Genomic DNA, 14509 nt, shown 5'->3' on the forward strand with positions numbered 1-14509 from the left:
AGGACCTAGCGGACCCTCAAACCCATCCCTTTGCCCACTGCTTCCCCAAAACAGTGCATCAGGGTGCATTGAGCCAAAGGCATCAGGGTGAAGCGGCACAAGGGCAGATGTGTCTGCCAGAGAAAGAGAGACCTTCCTGACTTTTTCTCTCTACTACACCATACTTCCAGCCAATCTTCTCAACCTACCTGCTGTTAGTCAGGCATTCCCTATGTTAACAGCTACCCGCAGCCTGGGCAGGACACTGTGGGGCAAAAGTAGTGCTGGGGGCAACACCTGAGCACAAGGGAGGGCAAGTGGCAATCGTAAACATCCTTAGAAAGGCAGTGGGTTGTGCCTTTTGTAGGTACTTATAGTCAAACCAGCTGGTGCTACGGGAGGAGCCTGGTAATTTGTACAACTGAATCATTTACTGCAGAAGTCCAATATCGCATTTTTAGTTGCACAATGGATTTTTTCAGCTTTTCCCATGTTTAAATATAACCAGTGGCAGAATATGTTCTGTATTATTTCATTAAAAAAAAAAAAAAAGATGGGAGAATAAAGGAGAAATGTCACACAGTGAGTAATACAAAAAGTGACTTAAACCAGCAGACAATAAGGAACCTCTTGAAACACCAGCATTTTACACAGGGACACAGATGCATACAATTTACTGTCAAAATGTTTATTGCAAAATAGAAGTTTGGAACAAAGAGAAGCAAAGGAAAAAGTTCACATCAAAAGAAAGTTTATGACACTAATTGAGGAAATTGAATACATTGCATGATTTCTTTTTGTTTGCGTTGGTTTTACACTGGAAAATCAAATCCACAGTGTGAATAAAACAAGACATCATATGTCAAGTGCAATAAAGAGAATAACTGATGCTGCAAGGTTTTACCACACAGAAGTGTAACATCGCATGTTCCACACAAATGATATATTCAGTTTACAGCACAAGAGTTTTGGCAGAGGCATTGCGCTCAGCTTTGTTTTTTCAGAAGAGAAAATGAAGTTTTCTAACACTGTGAAAATATTTTCTATTCAAATCTCATCGGTTCACACTTGAAGTGTAAGTAGCATTGACTCCTACTATTCAGTACAAAACTTCTTCAGTAGTGCAAAAGCAAGAAATGCAGTGGACTATAACTGACTTTAAAAGGCATATGAATATTTAGCACACAATATAAAATGTTTAAAGAACGTTGTTGGTTCTACAGTTTTAAAATTAAATCTTCACACGTCAGAAATCTCTGTGCAGATTTTACGGTGTACACTAAGTCGAAGTCTGGGGGAAAAGGGAAAGGTCTCTCCTCCAGGTTCCCACCAGTGCATTTCAAGGGCTGTGAAAATTATTAAATGAACTTATTTTTCTACCTGAATGTTCTACCTAGGGCTGTAGTTAAAACCTCTGTCAAGTTAGAGGTCTTATTAAAAACCTGTAAAAGCTGCCTGATTACAGAAAAAGGAACTACAGTACTAAAGGCACACAGTAACACTGCTGAATACTTAACAGCTATATGCACACTATGGATTTACTGCTACTCCTGATAGCAATATAAATCATTATTGCATCAAATATTTAACTCAGAATAACCACTTTAAAACCCAGAAGGAAAGGGAATCAACATCTAACAAAACCGCTGGAACAAAAACCAAATGTCAAGTCAAGAACATGACCGTGTGACAAGGAGCTGTGCCAGACCTCACCTCCTGGAAGCCCTTCCCTTCCAGAGGGGACAAGCTCCACGTCAGGCAGCACGCAGCCGGATGGAGATGCAGCACACCTACACACCGTACCTTAGGACACTTGCTACTCCAAGTAATTAGTGGTGTGATCGTCACAAAAATGACTAGATCAAAAGTTTTCCTCCATTAATTCCCCCTTCCTTTTTTTCCCCACTGCTGAAGGAAAAGAAAGGGAGTTTGGAGTTGGACATCCTGTCCTGGTCCCAGCTCACCCTGTATCTTTAAGCAAGTCAAAAGCCAATCCTCACCATTCTCTTGGGCCATTTACCCATCTAAGTCAATGTTGGCAATACAACAGCCTAGTAAAAACAAGAAGTTCAGGCCTGGTTCTTACCTTTCCCCTCCATCAAATGCAGCAATATTATTTTACTGTAGATACCTCCAGGGCTTTATGGAAGGTAGAGAAAACTGGGATCCCAAAAGGCCTGGTGGGGACTAGTGAGCTGAGAGGTGTACGGGGCATGGGAAGGTTTTTGGTGGCTTTGCTCACAGCCCAGAGCAGCCAGAGAAACAACTTCTGGGTTTGGTTATTGCTTTCATAAGCTGACACACTATGCGGCTGCGGACTGTTGTGGAGATCTATATACCCTGGTGATGATACAGGTAGAAGACAGACTGGGTTGCACTGCAGAGCAAAATCAGGTGTGGAAGATGAAATACTCTGACCTCCTCCAACCAACATACCTGCTCACCAGAGACACTTTCAAAACCTTTATCTAGTGAGAAGGAAGCATATCAGAGGCAGAAACAACACAGCTTGATTCTCACATATGATTTTTGGCTTGTAAACTGGAGACATCTGGTATGAAAGTCATCACAGGAAAGTAAAAATGCAATCAATATCACTTTTTTTTTTAATAAGCATAGCCAATATCCTAAGTATAACACTATCTAAAGGGAACTGGATCAGAAGAGTTTGTCATATGTTATCACCTTCTCTACAATTCAGAGACCACCTTTGCTACTTTGAACACACAGGTAAGTTTCACAAGAGTTTAAATTTTTCCTTAATATAGCTTAATTTGCTTTGACAAATAATGTATGGGGAAAGAAAGGGGAAGGGGAAAAAAATCCATCTTTGTTTCATTAAAAAATACTGGAACTGAGTAGATAGCAGAAATTCCTATGAGCACGCTACCAAATTCTGATGATATTTTGCTGAAATAAGTTACATGCCTGGGTAAGCACAAAACCTTGAAGACAGACTTAAATCTTGTGATTTTGCAACTATGAAACCCTGTGCCATACTACTTAAGGACTATTTTTACTTCTGTGAAGCTTAAGGAGTGGATTTACAAATTCAGTTAAAACCCATGCAAATATAAACGTGCATGAAGTGCTCTGAGGTTGTCAGATGCTAAAAAAGTGCAAAACATCAATGCTAGGGACAGATTTGGGGTTTTTTTGAATACTAAATGTAGTGAACCAGATTTCATTTTCAGTTAAAGTTGTACAACCCTACACTGCTTATGTGGTACACTAATTTATGCATAATGACACACATCTTAAGATCTAAAGTGCACATATTAGATTACACAAATCCATCAAATTTTCCTGGGTGCAAAGCGGCAGTGACAAAAATAGTATCATTGCTGTGGGTGTTAGCAGACGTAGACTCACAAAAATAGTACAAATCTGTGCTGGAAACAGCCTATTTGCTCTTATTTCCATTTAATTATTTGCCCTTCAACGTCCCTTTTTCTCCCTAAAATTGGGTTGCTTTGATGGACCTAAGAAGCCATCCCTACCTGTGCTGAAGGAGCAAGTTTCTCCTTGGGATACTCCGTAAACTTATTACGGAGTAATAATTGTAATTTTATTTAATTACATTAAATTTAATTTAAATTACAATTCTGTCATGAGAAAAGCTTCCTGATACAAGAGGGTTAACTTCAAGCCAATGGATTTGCAACTGTTAGGAAGAAGGTGGAATGTGGAATGACATCCTACAGAAATTAAGCATCTTGGAGGGTCTAATCCTGTGCAAAATGAGTGGAGCAGGCTAGCGTGAAGCGCAGCACTCGCTGCCTTGCAGGTTACCAGACCAATGCTGATGCTTAAGGATAAAACAATTCTCTCTTACAACCCGAAGAGGTGCCCACTCGTCACTCTAGAAAAACTCCTTCAAAGAACTTTCTCTTTTGTTGAGTGAACATGTAATGACTTCAAACCTGCTGTTATCTAATGTATCCATTTTTCTCTAAGCTATCTACAAAAACACTCACCATAATATGTAGGTTAGAGCTGTGTAACAGGCAAGCCTATAATTAAAGAAGCCACTCAAAAACAGAAGTTTTCATAAAAGAAACCCCTCCAGTAATTGAGAATGGAATTTTGATGGCTTATTCCCACCACAGCTGAACTAGACAGTAACGCTTTTCTTTTGAAATGCTGCCCTTCTTCCCTGGGCAAATATTTTACAACATCTTTCTTTCTAACCTGCATTTGTGTTCGCACTGGTTTCCCTCCCTCCTTCTGCATCACCGCTAAAGGGGTCATCAGGAGAAATGTACTTGCTGCTCTCAACATAAGTGCCTGGCGGGCAATTATTGCAGCAGATTGTTACACACTGAGTTTTACGGTAAGTCGTAACAGCAGTGGCAATACTTTAGAAGTGATTTAGCTGCAAAAACCAGGTATGCAGAGACTAGTAAATATTCCTTATGTTACCACCATCGCAGAGAATTTCACATAAGCCACAGTAGTAGGGCCCAAGCTGAAATGTCATTGTGGCTTCTCTTTGTCCTTTCATAAGGGTAGCACACACGGTTTAAGAGATGCAACAGAATCAAAATTTACTAACACTGATTTTTACTCTCAGGTACAAGAATAAGTCCATCAAAGTTAATGAGGCTTCCTGGATTTACATCAACATAACTGAAAATTAGCTTCTAGATCACAATATCTGATAATAGATGCAAAGGTCTGATTGCAGTTCGCTTTGCTAGAGTGAATTATATACACATGCACATAAACGAGGGGAAAAAAGAACATTTATACAAATCATCTACTAATAGGGATTATCTGGATTCTGCTGCTATTCAGTTTTTACACTGTGTATTTACCTAACCCCTCTCTTCCACTCAACCAAGCTTCTCTCTTCCTAGAAAAGTATTTGTGACATTCCACAATGCCGCCTTGAAAAACGCTTTAAATTAGAAACATAGCAAACCCCTTCACTGCAACAGTAAGAAAGAACGGATTGTAGAGAATAGCAAATCTGGAAGTACAAGCATATTCATATGATTGACAATTAAAGGGGTAAGGGAAATGACAAAAAACATAAAAGAAAAATTTGAAGTACATTAATGGCATTAAAGGCATTGAAGTTTCCCCCAATGTTTTCAAATCTTAAGTTTATCAAGCCGTAGTTTCTGTAATCAGGCATCAAGAATTATAGATATAATCATGGTTCTTAAAATAATAATAATCTCAATTAGTTTGGAAAGTTTAGTTCCAAATTTCATCAAAGCAGAAATAAGTCAGCACAATCTAAACAAAAACAACATGTCTTTCTACACACAAACATGCTCAGCCTGGAAAACGTCTCACTTTTTTTTTTCTTTTACAGAATTTAAGCAGACCAAACTGACAGGATTCTTGTTCTAAAACTTTATTGTTTTGCTTTGCTAAAACCGATTTCAGGGTTAATTCTATAACTGATTTCATTCGCTGCTATCATCTGTGTCATCAAAATCATCATCATCATCATCGTCATCTGACCAGTCGAATTCACTGAAACCCAAAGCCATGTTGATTTTCTTTCCTTTTCTCATAGAGGTGGTTTTAGAAGAATTCTTTTTGGCTTGCATATTTATCTGCATTCCAGAATGCAGGACAGATCCTGCTTGGTTCAGAGAGAAGATATCCCCAAAGCCCGTCATCATCAAGGCGTTCAGACTTTGGTTCATGCCAGCTACCTCCCCGTTACTTGCTGCTGTGATCTGACATGACATCTCTGCACTGTTTGACTCCTCTGTTTTAGATTCAAAGTAAGACTCCTCAGACATTCTTGCAGCAAGAGGTAAGAAAAACTATTTAAAGGAGGAAAGGACAGAGCAAAAGTGAAAGTTAGAACCAATTTAAAAATCGAGGGAAAAGACACCACCAGATTAGTTGGCAATCAACAGAAAGCACAACGATTAGTGAATCTAAACATGGAGATCAAGTAAGAATTCATTAAACCAGACAGCTTCATTCTGGGGTCATTGTTCTTAAACAAAAGTGCAAAATCACTGAGTCGCATGGCAAGAACCACAGGTAGCAGAGCTTTCATGACAAAAGAAGGTTCAAACTCTTCAATCCTTTATTTTGTACAGCGTAAAACAGAATGTGACATTTCCCAGCCAGGTAGACTGGCTCCCAAGGCAACACGGGTACGACAGAAGTCTGAGTGAGTTGCTTAATTGAACCTTTCAGGATTGAAGAATAAATCACATTAAGATCAGAGAACCCAAACAAGCTCCCAAAGTTCGGTGCAGAAGTAGCAGCCCTCTAAATATCAGAAATAACAGCAGCAGTATTATTTGTGCAAAGACCGGTTTTGAGCGTATGCTCAAGGAGAGAAAGGGATCACCCTGCGATGGCCACAATCAGAAACAAGCCTCTCACCAATGCAAAGGACATGGGAACCAGCCTCCAGCCCGCACCAGCACTTTGCTTCCGGTAGCTGTCCCAGGGAGGAGCAGGCAGGGGAAGAGGGGCTGTTTGGTCAGCTGGTCAGCTTCTTCAGCTTGGTTGCCTTTTCTTTTTTTTTTTTAGTGATATCAATAGATATCTGCCATTCGGTTGTACATCATATTAAATCTCTACTGATTTAATCTTCACCTACAGATAACGGTGTTTTCCTGACCCAGTCTGTTTGTAATAACAAATTAAACGTGCCCTCTCCGGCTAAATATTGATTAATGCCTCTTCAGAGTGCCCGGGCTAGTAACCTCTGTGACATGCTTGCCTATTCTCCACATCCCAAATTAAACTACCTACTAAAGCAACAGCAAAGGAGCTGTGTGTGAACACCTGAACTGGCCTTTCTTTCCAAAGCTGTTTGCAAAACTACCTGCCCAAAATTCATGGTTTTCCACATCTTTTTTAACCTCATCAGAAAACTGACTGAAGAGTCAACAGCAGTTGGTCACAACGGGTTACAGGGGTGATTATGGTGATGCCCTGGGCTGTAATACAGGAGGCTTCATGGCCAGGCTGCTCAAAGAGTGCCCATTTCTTGGCAAAACCACTTACATTGACAAATTGTCTATCATTAAAAAGGACAATATCTGTCTTTTGTTCCTCTCGACTTTTCCCTGCTTACATCGGCTTTCTATTTGCGTTGTGGTTAACAGAAGTTAGTGATCGTGGTTTAAGAAACGAAAATAAAATTAAGAAGTTGGGGAGATGGGGTGCCCTAAATACTCTTCATGCGTCCTATGGCTAAGTGACAAAAGAACCTGCAGTTAAGCTTCTGTACACCTGGCTGTACAGGAAAAAACAATTACACCATCACCAGAGCGCCACTCGGATCAAGGACAGCAAAAGCTCCTACTGATAAAGAGAAGGAATATTTTAAAAACAAGATCTAGCCACAGAAACAAGGTGCCCAGCACACACGATTCAGTGTCAGGTAGTTCTTCCGTCAGCTATTGGAGTTTCAGTCACTTTAGATCCATGGGAAAGCATCCCCTGACATATGGGAAGAATTCCCTATAAAAATCAACAAAGCTGCAAAACAGCTTTCCTCTAAAACACATTTCTGGGTCAGTGTTTGTGCAATGCCTGGCAGTGGGCAAGCTGCGAATGGGCCATAACTGTGGCTCCTTTTGCGAGTTATAATCACCTTACTTCCTCCATATTTTGCCATCTCGTTATCTGGAGAACTTAGGAGCTCTTTGCGACAGGACCTGCCTTTCATGTCGCATTGCATATGATAGCTATCATGAAGAGACTTTTATAGATGGCTGGGATCCCCAATCTCTGTACAAGCCACTGTTCTTTTTAAATGACCACCTGCAGGTGCACGGCACTGCAGGTGAATATCTGGATTTCATGTCTTGCTCACTGTCTTCCTCTAAATAGAAGCTTCAGCTTAGCTACATACGGTCCCTTCTTAAAGTCAGGTCCTCTTTCAAAACAAGTGTCCTGTTTCACTACAGCTGTGGATATATTTTACTACTCCAAAATGCTCCAGAGTCCCTTGTGCAAGAGGCTCTTGGAGATCTGCACAAAGGGGATTTGCAGAGATCAGACTCAAAGGTGTCTCTTGTATAAGACACAGCAGAAACAGGGTCAAAACAAGAGCAGGGAGAAACACTACTCTCACAGAAGTGTTTCTAAAGATTGGCCTCATCCTTCTCTTATGCTGATGTGTGTAAAGCTATACTTCATTCTTTAGAGTAGGAGCAGCCTGCCACTCATAGCTACCTACCATGCAGGATGGTAGGATGAAGCTTCTACCAACCCTAAAACACTGGGGAACCGAGTGGCAGAGACAGCCTCCCTGTTCTCCTTTCACTTGGTTTGAGTTTCTCCTCCTGCACACCACTTCAAGAGTATCTGCTGGCCTCTGGTCTTTGCTGCAGAGCAAAACGAAGAAGTGACTGCAGAGCGCAGAGCAGGGATGACAGTACCAGCTAAGACACAAGGCCTAGTGTTGGTTAAGAACCAGGTATAAGCCTAGTGGGCACCCTAAGCTGTATTATTAGCTCTGGTTGCCATATCTTTACTACCATTTTTACAGCCAAGGTAGCTTAAAATTGAGCAGTGCACCTCCCTGTTGCAATCCTCCAGTTTGATACTGCTAAGCAGACATACCCTGAACCAAGGGAGGGAGGGAGACACTTGACTCCAGTGATTACAGCTTGCAAACAGAACGCCCAGGGATATTTTGCAAATTATTTACAGCTATGAATTTAAAATATAGTTGTATTTGTAACCAGTGCCTTGCAGCACTTCATTTGCTATGAAAAAACCAATCCTGCTTAAACAAGCCAATTTTTGCCAGTATGACAATTTTTTTCCAACAAAAGGGCTTTTTTTAAAGCCATTCCATCTAACAGTTCACTAAAGATCTATGGAAAAAACAAACCTATATTTCTCTATTAGAAGAAATTGCATTTAAATGCAATAGGAGAGTTGGGTTAACGTTATGCAGAAAGATAGTTCATGCTTAGCACAATAGGCCTTAGCACAATGCTTTATTCTTTCAGCAATGCCAGCTCTAAGTGAAAAGTAGAAGTCATAAGCAAGTACAGCATAAAAAACCCTATGGCCTTGCTCGTGAAAAGATTTGCTCATTAAGGCTGTGTCTCATGCTGTGCTCAGGATAGATGATGGCCCACAGCTCAGTTACTGGAAGTTTGCAAGCGTGAAAGCAGGCATACAGATATCTACTGAGAACATACAGTATCTGCACATAGGAAAACATTCATTCTTCATGATTTCATTACTGCATGTTCACAGCTGGAACATGAATGCAACTTCATTCAAACAACAGCAATAAGCTATGCCTTAAAAACAAGTTGTATGTAAATGGGTCTGGCTAGAATCAAGGTTATAAGTAGGATAAAATTGTGCATAAGAAAAATCATATGCTACTGCAATGTCAATTTGGTATTTGTTTTGGTTAGTGCTTTAAAAACAAGTACGTAATACGGTATTTTTCTTAACAACAATTCTGTTGTAATATGCCTAGCCATGCACTAACCCTGTGGTCCTCCCTCTGCCAATCAGTAGTCAAGAGCATCATACTTCGTTAAGAAATTCAAGATAATCCAAGGAATTTTTTTTGTTCAATTTATTAATAGAGATGTGGCAATCCTAATAGCTAATAACTGGCCAGTACAAGTATGTTAACTATAATTATGAACAAAGCCCTAAATTAACACTTCAAATTTTGACCCCCTTTTTCACAGAATGGAGATTTGCTTCTTCTCAAAGAAAAATAACAGAACAACAACAACAACAAAAATCTACATAGGTTTCTCAAGCCTTCTTCTGCAAGAAACAAATGATTTTTACATTTAAGACCAAATCCTGTATCCATTACAGTCAACAACTTTCTAGTTGAAAAATTAATTTATTGAATGCAATCAACTTTTTAAAGCCAAGAACTGTAATTAAATCAATGGGAAACTACTTAAGTGCCCATAGCACAATATGAACTATCAGCAATATCTGATATCTAATGTATTAGATGAAATTTTAAAAAATAGTATAGTTATTTGCAGTGATGTAATAAAATAGACTTTAATTGGCCGAAAGGAACAACTAAAGAAAACAGGGGCACTATTTCCTTGGTGTGTCTTTAGATTTGCATAGACAAAGCTCCAAATACTTTCTGAAGTAAGATGAAAGGTTGAATTATTGTCTACTTACAGGAGTATTGGACTGTTCAGTTAACTTCTGCTCCCACATCCTCAAACGCCGCTCCCGTTCCTTTAGTTCCTGCTCTTTAAAGCTCAGATCACGCTCCAGTTTCTTTAGTCTCTCTAAGGTTGCCTCAATTTCACATCTGCACGGAGACAATTTGTTACGTCTTGTCTTTTCCTGACAGATATAAATTGTTCATAATTCCCACTTGAATGTTAATTAAATGTGAAAGGCTGAAAAGTACAATACTAACTCAAGCAGTTAATTTAATTACCAAATGCAAAGCCTTTCAGAGCTTTAAGAACAACTGGCAATGTTTATACTTGAGAAAAACCATAATACCTTCAGTTGAAGAATAATAACATTTAAAAGAGTAAAATGCCATACAATAACAACATTTTAAAAACTAAAATGCTGTCTTTTCCCTCAACATCATGAAACATGATCTTATCCATAAAGAAACTGCATTAAGAACTGGTAACGGGACAATCATTAGCAACACAATACGGGCAGTCTAAGAAGCCCATTTGCCTGGGTTTATAACTTGGCTATAAATATTATTTGGACTTACACTCAAAATACACAGAGGCAGCACTGGGGTGTTTTTCCCACTTACCCTCCTGTTTCTCTAGGTGAAGACAGAAGAGCAAGAATATAAACTATGATATGACCCAGCCCTGCAAATGGTTACAAATACAAGCTTCTCAAGTTAGGAACAGTTAATAAAAAGATTTGGTTTACTTTTCTCTGCTTCTCACCACACATGCAAAGGTGTGAAAAATAAGAAAGGCAGGAAGTGAAGGCAGTACTCTAAGAAGCTTCAGATACTGTCTTTATTGGGTTGCATTGCATGTACCTCACCCCTTAACAAAGTGGTTTCCTTTGACATGCTTTCTGATGGACCGTATCTTTTAAATGCATGAACTGAACTGCTCTTGGAAGAGTTTAACAAGTTTTGCGCTACAAATGCATGGGTGTATACTAGAAGGTACAAAAAAATAATTGTCACTAAATTCAGCCACATTTTTTGCTTGTGGGATAACCAAAGAAAAACCTCCAATTTTTATCAGAGGTTGTATTTGCATTTAACAAACCGTTTCTGTGACTGTTTGGGAGACTGTGCACTGTCTGCCACCTGTGTCCTGACTACTACTTCAACTGTTTCCTATTCACATTGTGGCAATAGTCAATCACAGCATTTTGTTTTCCTCCTAGAGAGAGCGAGCTCCTAAGGAGACAGAGATCCTAAAGAGAGCTCTGAAGATAGCTATTGGGACTCTGCAATGCCAAATCTTCTGCTCAAACTTTCATAACATTTACCCTTCGTAAACACACTGCAAACAAAACCTGCTCCTTTTGATGTTTTCAAAAAGAAAATAAAAGGACTAACAGAGTTAGCTGTCATTTCGCGGCGGGGAATTACTTCTTCCTGTAAATCTCCTGTCCTAGCATGGAATGATTAAGCTCTTCTCCAGTATCAACTTAAAGGAGTTCAGGCTCTCAATGTGGGAAAATGCACACCCAAATAGCTTATTTAAGTAAATGAAATAATTTAAATACTCCAAATCTTATAGATTGATTTTAATAAGATATCTCTGTCAGAGAGTAATGCTTACAAAGTACAGTGAAAGGATTCAGAGCTGGAATAACTAGCAAACTCTACTGCAAACTCTACCACCACGCTTAATTCTACTGCAAAAATCAGCCACCTGAGGCAAGGGCATTTATCACACTTAAATCCTGCTGAGTGAGCTGTTCACTGTGGTGGTCAGAACAAATGCCCCCCAGAATTATTATGCTTCAGATTTCAAGCAAAATTCTTTCTCATATTTAGGCATGCAAAGGTCAAGGCTGATCTCTGTGCTGGGTGGAAAGTGCTCACACACCCTAACAGAGAGACAATAAAGGAACAAAACTAAAAAGCACTGGACAGAAGGTCAGAAAGTGACTCCTCTCCAAACATTCACTTCCCTATCATAAACCCTTTCTGTCAGGTACAACATATACTATGCAATCTACTGTAGGAACTACAGAGCAATTTGAGGATAGTTGCAAGCACTGCTTTTCTTAGTTTGTCTCTCAACATCACTGCTACTTATACGCAACTCTATAATTTTTAAAATATGTAAATTAAGTTCTCTTTTAAATAACGTTCTGCACTAGGAAAGTCCTGGTAACAATAGCTTTCTATATGTCAAAAGTCTATTTTGTGCTGTAATTACCTCTTTTCATTAGACAGAAACTTCTCTTATAATAAAAGGTCAGTCTGTGAAAACAGTTGCATTCTGAAAAATAATTCCACTGTATAATAAAACTGTGTAATTAAAGAGAAAGCTACTGTACATTGCCCAGTTAATGAGTCTTACTTCATAAATGAAGCAGCTTGAAACATTATACATGGTAGGGCATGTGGATTTGTTTGCTTCTGTAGTTCTGCAGTCTGAGCTTACTGGCTTTTCTAGAATAATCTCATTCTGTGACATTGAAGAACATATACTGTATTATTAGAAACTATAATGATAAACAGTCACAGATTAAAAACAATGACTGGCATTTGTTTATATGTCTTGAATTGCTACTGATACACTAATATAAGTATCACTAATAGACTATTTTAATCATTAGAACAGCCGCTCATGGGGAGAGGATGCAGTTAGTATATATGACTAAATGCAGACAAATGTGATCTCTCACTGAATTGGAACATCATTACTTCAATAGTAATTTTTTCCTACTGTAATAAAAGTGACTTGAGAAAGAGCTCCAAAAAGATCACAGAATATGAACTTAAACATAAGGCAGACCTGTGCAACTTAGTCTCAAGACAGTGCCCCTACTTGATTAAATAATAAAAATGTGAAGGGTAGAACAGTTAGGAAATAAGATACTGAATTATTTTAAGGAAATGATAGAACAGGCAGATTAAAATGTATTATTACTATAAACATCAAGACCAGTAAATGTTGTAAATAAGACCACATTAAAGACAGGTCAAAGTGTCATTTATCTTATCACCTCTGTCAGTCATGTATAGACTCAGCCCACTCTCAGTTTTCACGCCAGCCAGAGGCGTTGAAGACTGTGGTTACTCGCTGTTACAGATGCATTTTTTGCACGTCTCTATATAAAAAGAATCTCACCTTGCCTTTTTTTAAGAGTGGGGGAAAATGTATTCCAGCTTGTCTGAGCTTTGATAAGTGCAGTATCTGGATCACTAATTTGGAGGTCCCTCAAAGGAACAAGCATAACCTTCGCTTTTCCCAAGCCCACCCTTCTCCAGGGCTCTGATAGCCAGGCTTCATTAAAATTCCCTATTTCTTGGTAACACATCTCATGCTTTCCCTATCGCTGGTTCAACTCTCTCTTTGCAAATCACTGTGGGATAAAAAAATACTAAAAAAGATAAACCAATGAGTACAAGCAAAGATTTTTCAATGCAGAAGTTAAAACACATTAAACTTCTGTGCAACTCAGAAGTTCTCAGAAATGGTCTTAGTCTGTTTTAGTTTATCCCTTGGGATCACTTTATGCACATAAGTCTTTCATCTACTTTAACTTGCATAATTTTTGCATACTTTGTTAATTTGGCTTAACCTTCATGAGTGTCTCCATACAGACATGGCTTTCACACCAGGGAAGGCAGCTGTTACCAGAATTCAAGTAAGAGAGTGCCCCTCTCACCCAACTCCTGAGCAAGTCCCCACACGACCTGCGCTCTTTTCTGCACTTTGTGTTTTCATTCGGCTTAATTCAGAAATCATCTTTGCTTTCAGGCAAATCATGCCTCATCATGAATTTGTATTTTCTCTCTCATATTTCCTTGTCTCAAAGTTATTTATTCTTCCAAAAAAAATGCCAAATTTACCTTTAACACAAGTCTACATGGTAAGAAGTTCTTCCATGACTTGAGAGTGCCAAAGAACAACTTGTTTCTACACGGCTTTTCATTAACACCTTGTTAGCCATTCCTCATCTGAGCAATTTCGGTGCATCAAAATAAAATTTGCAAGAAATACTTGGGCTACCTGAGTCACACTCCAAGAAATGAATCAATTTAGTAAAAGAATAGAAGTTTAATGTGACCAAATGTCAACTAGCACAGCTTTTATTCTGCTATATTGGCAAGATTTAAGTAGTTATTTGTTTTTCCTAAAGGAATTTGAGTACTTGCTCATCTTTTAAATAAATATTTTTACTACATAGGGGTGTATAAGAAACCCCTCACTGGGGGATATTTTTCTTCCAAGCCTGCCTGTATTCTGTCTGCTACCAAAACCACAATAGGATGTCCAGAGTCTGCATAAATAATGGTGGCCAAGGAATACGTTTTTATACTTTAAATATCCGACCTGTGTCCCAAGCCTTAGAATACGGATTCGGGGGGCAAGAGGGCATACGGATATATTGTAAAAGC

At 39.0% G+C, this 14509-nt stretch overlaps 1 protein-coding gene across 1 annotated transcript in view; it reads right to left on the reverse strand.

Moving 5' to 3' along the window:
• The window catches only part of MAP3K20 (mitogen-activated protein kinase kinase kinase 20), a 94133-nt gene that overhangs the window by 24196 nt on the left and 55428 nt on the right, over positions 1–14509 (reverse strand). Inside the window, 1 exon segment of the mRNA XM_050899598.1 lies at positions 10102–10237. Coding sequence (XP_050755555.1) covers positions 10102–10237 — 136 coding nt within the window.

The sequence above is a fragment of the Gymnogyps californianus genome, chromosome 7 (genome assembly GCF_018139145.2).
Source record: "Gymnogyps californianus isolate 813 chromosome 7, ASM1813914v2, whole genome shotgun sequence".
In the NCBI taxonomy this organism is placed as follows: domain Eukaryota; kingdom Metazoa; phylum Chordata; class Aves; order Accipitriformes; family Cathartidae; genus Gymnogyps; species Gymnogyps californianus.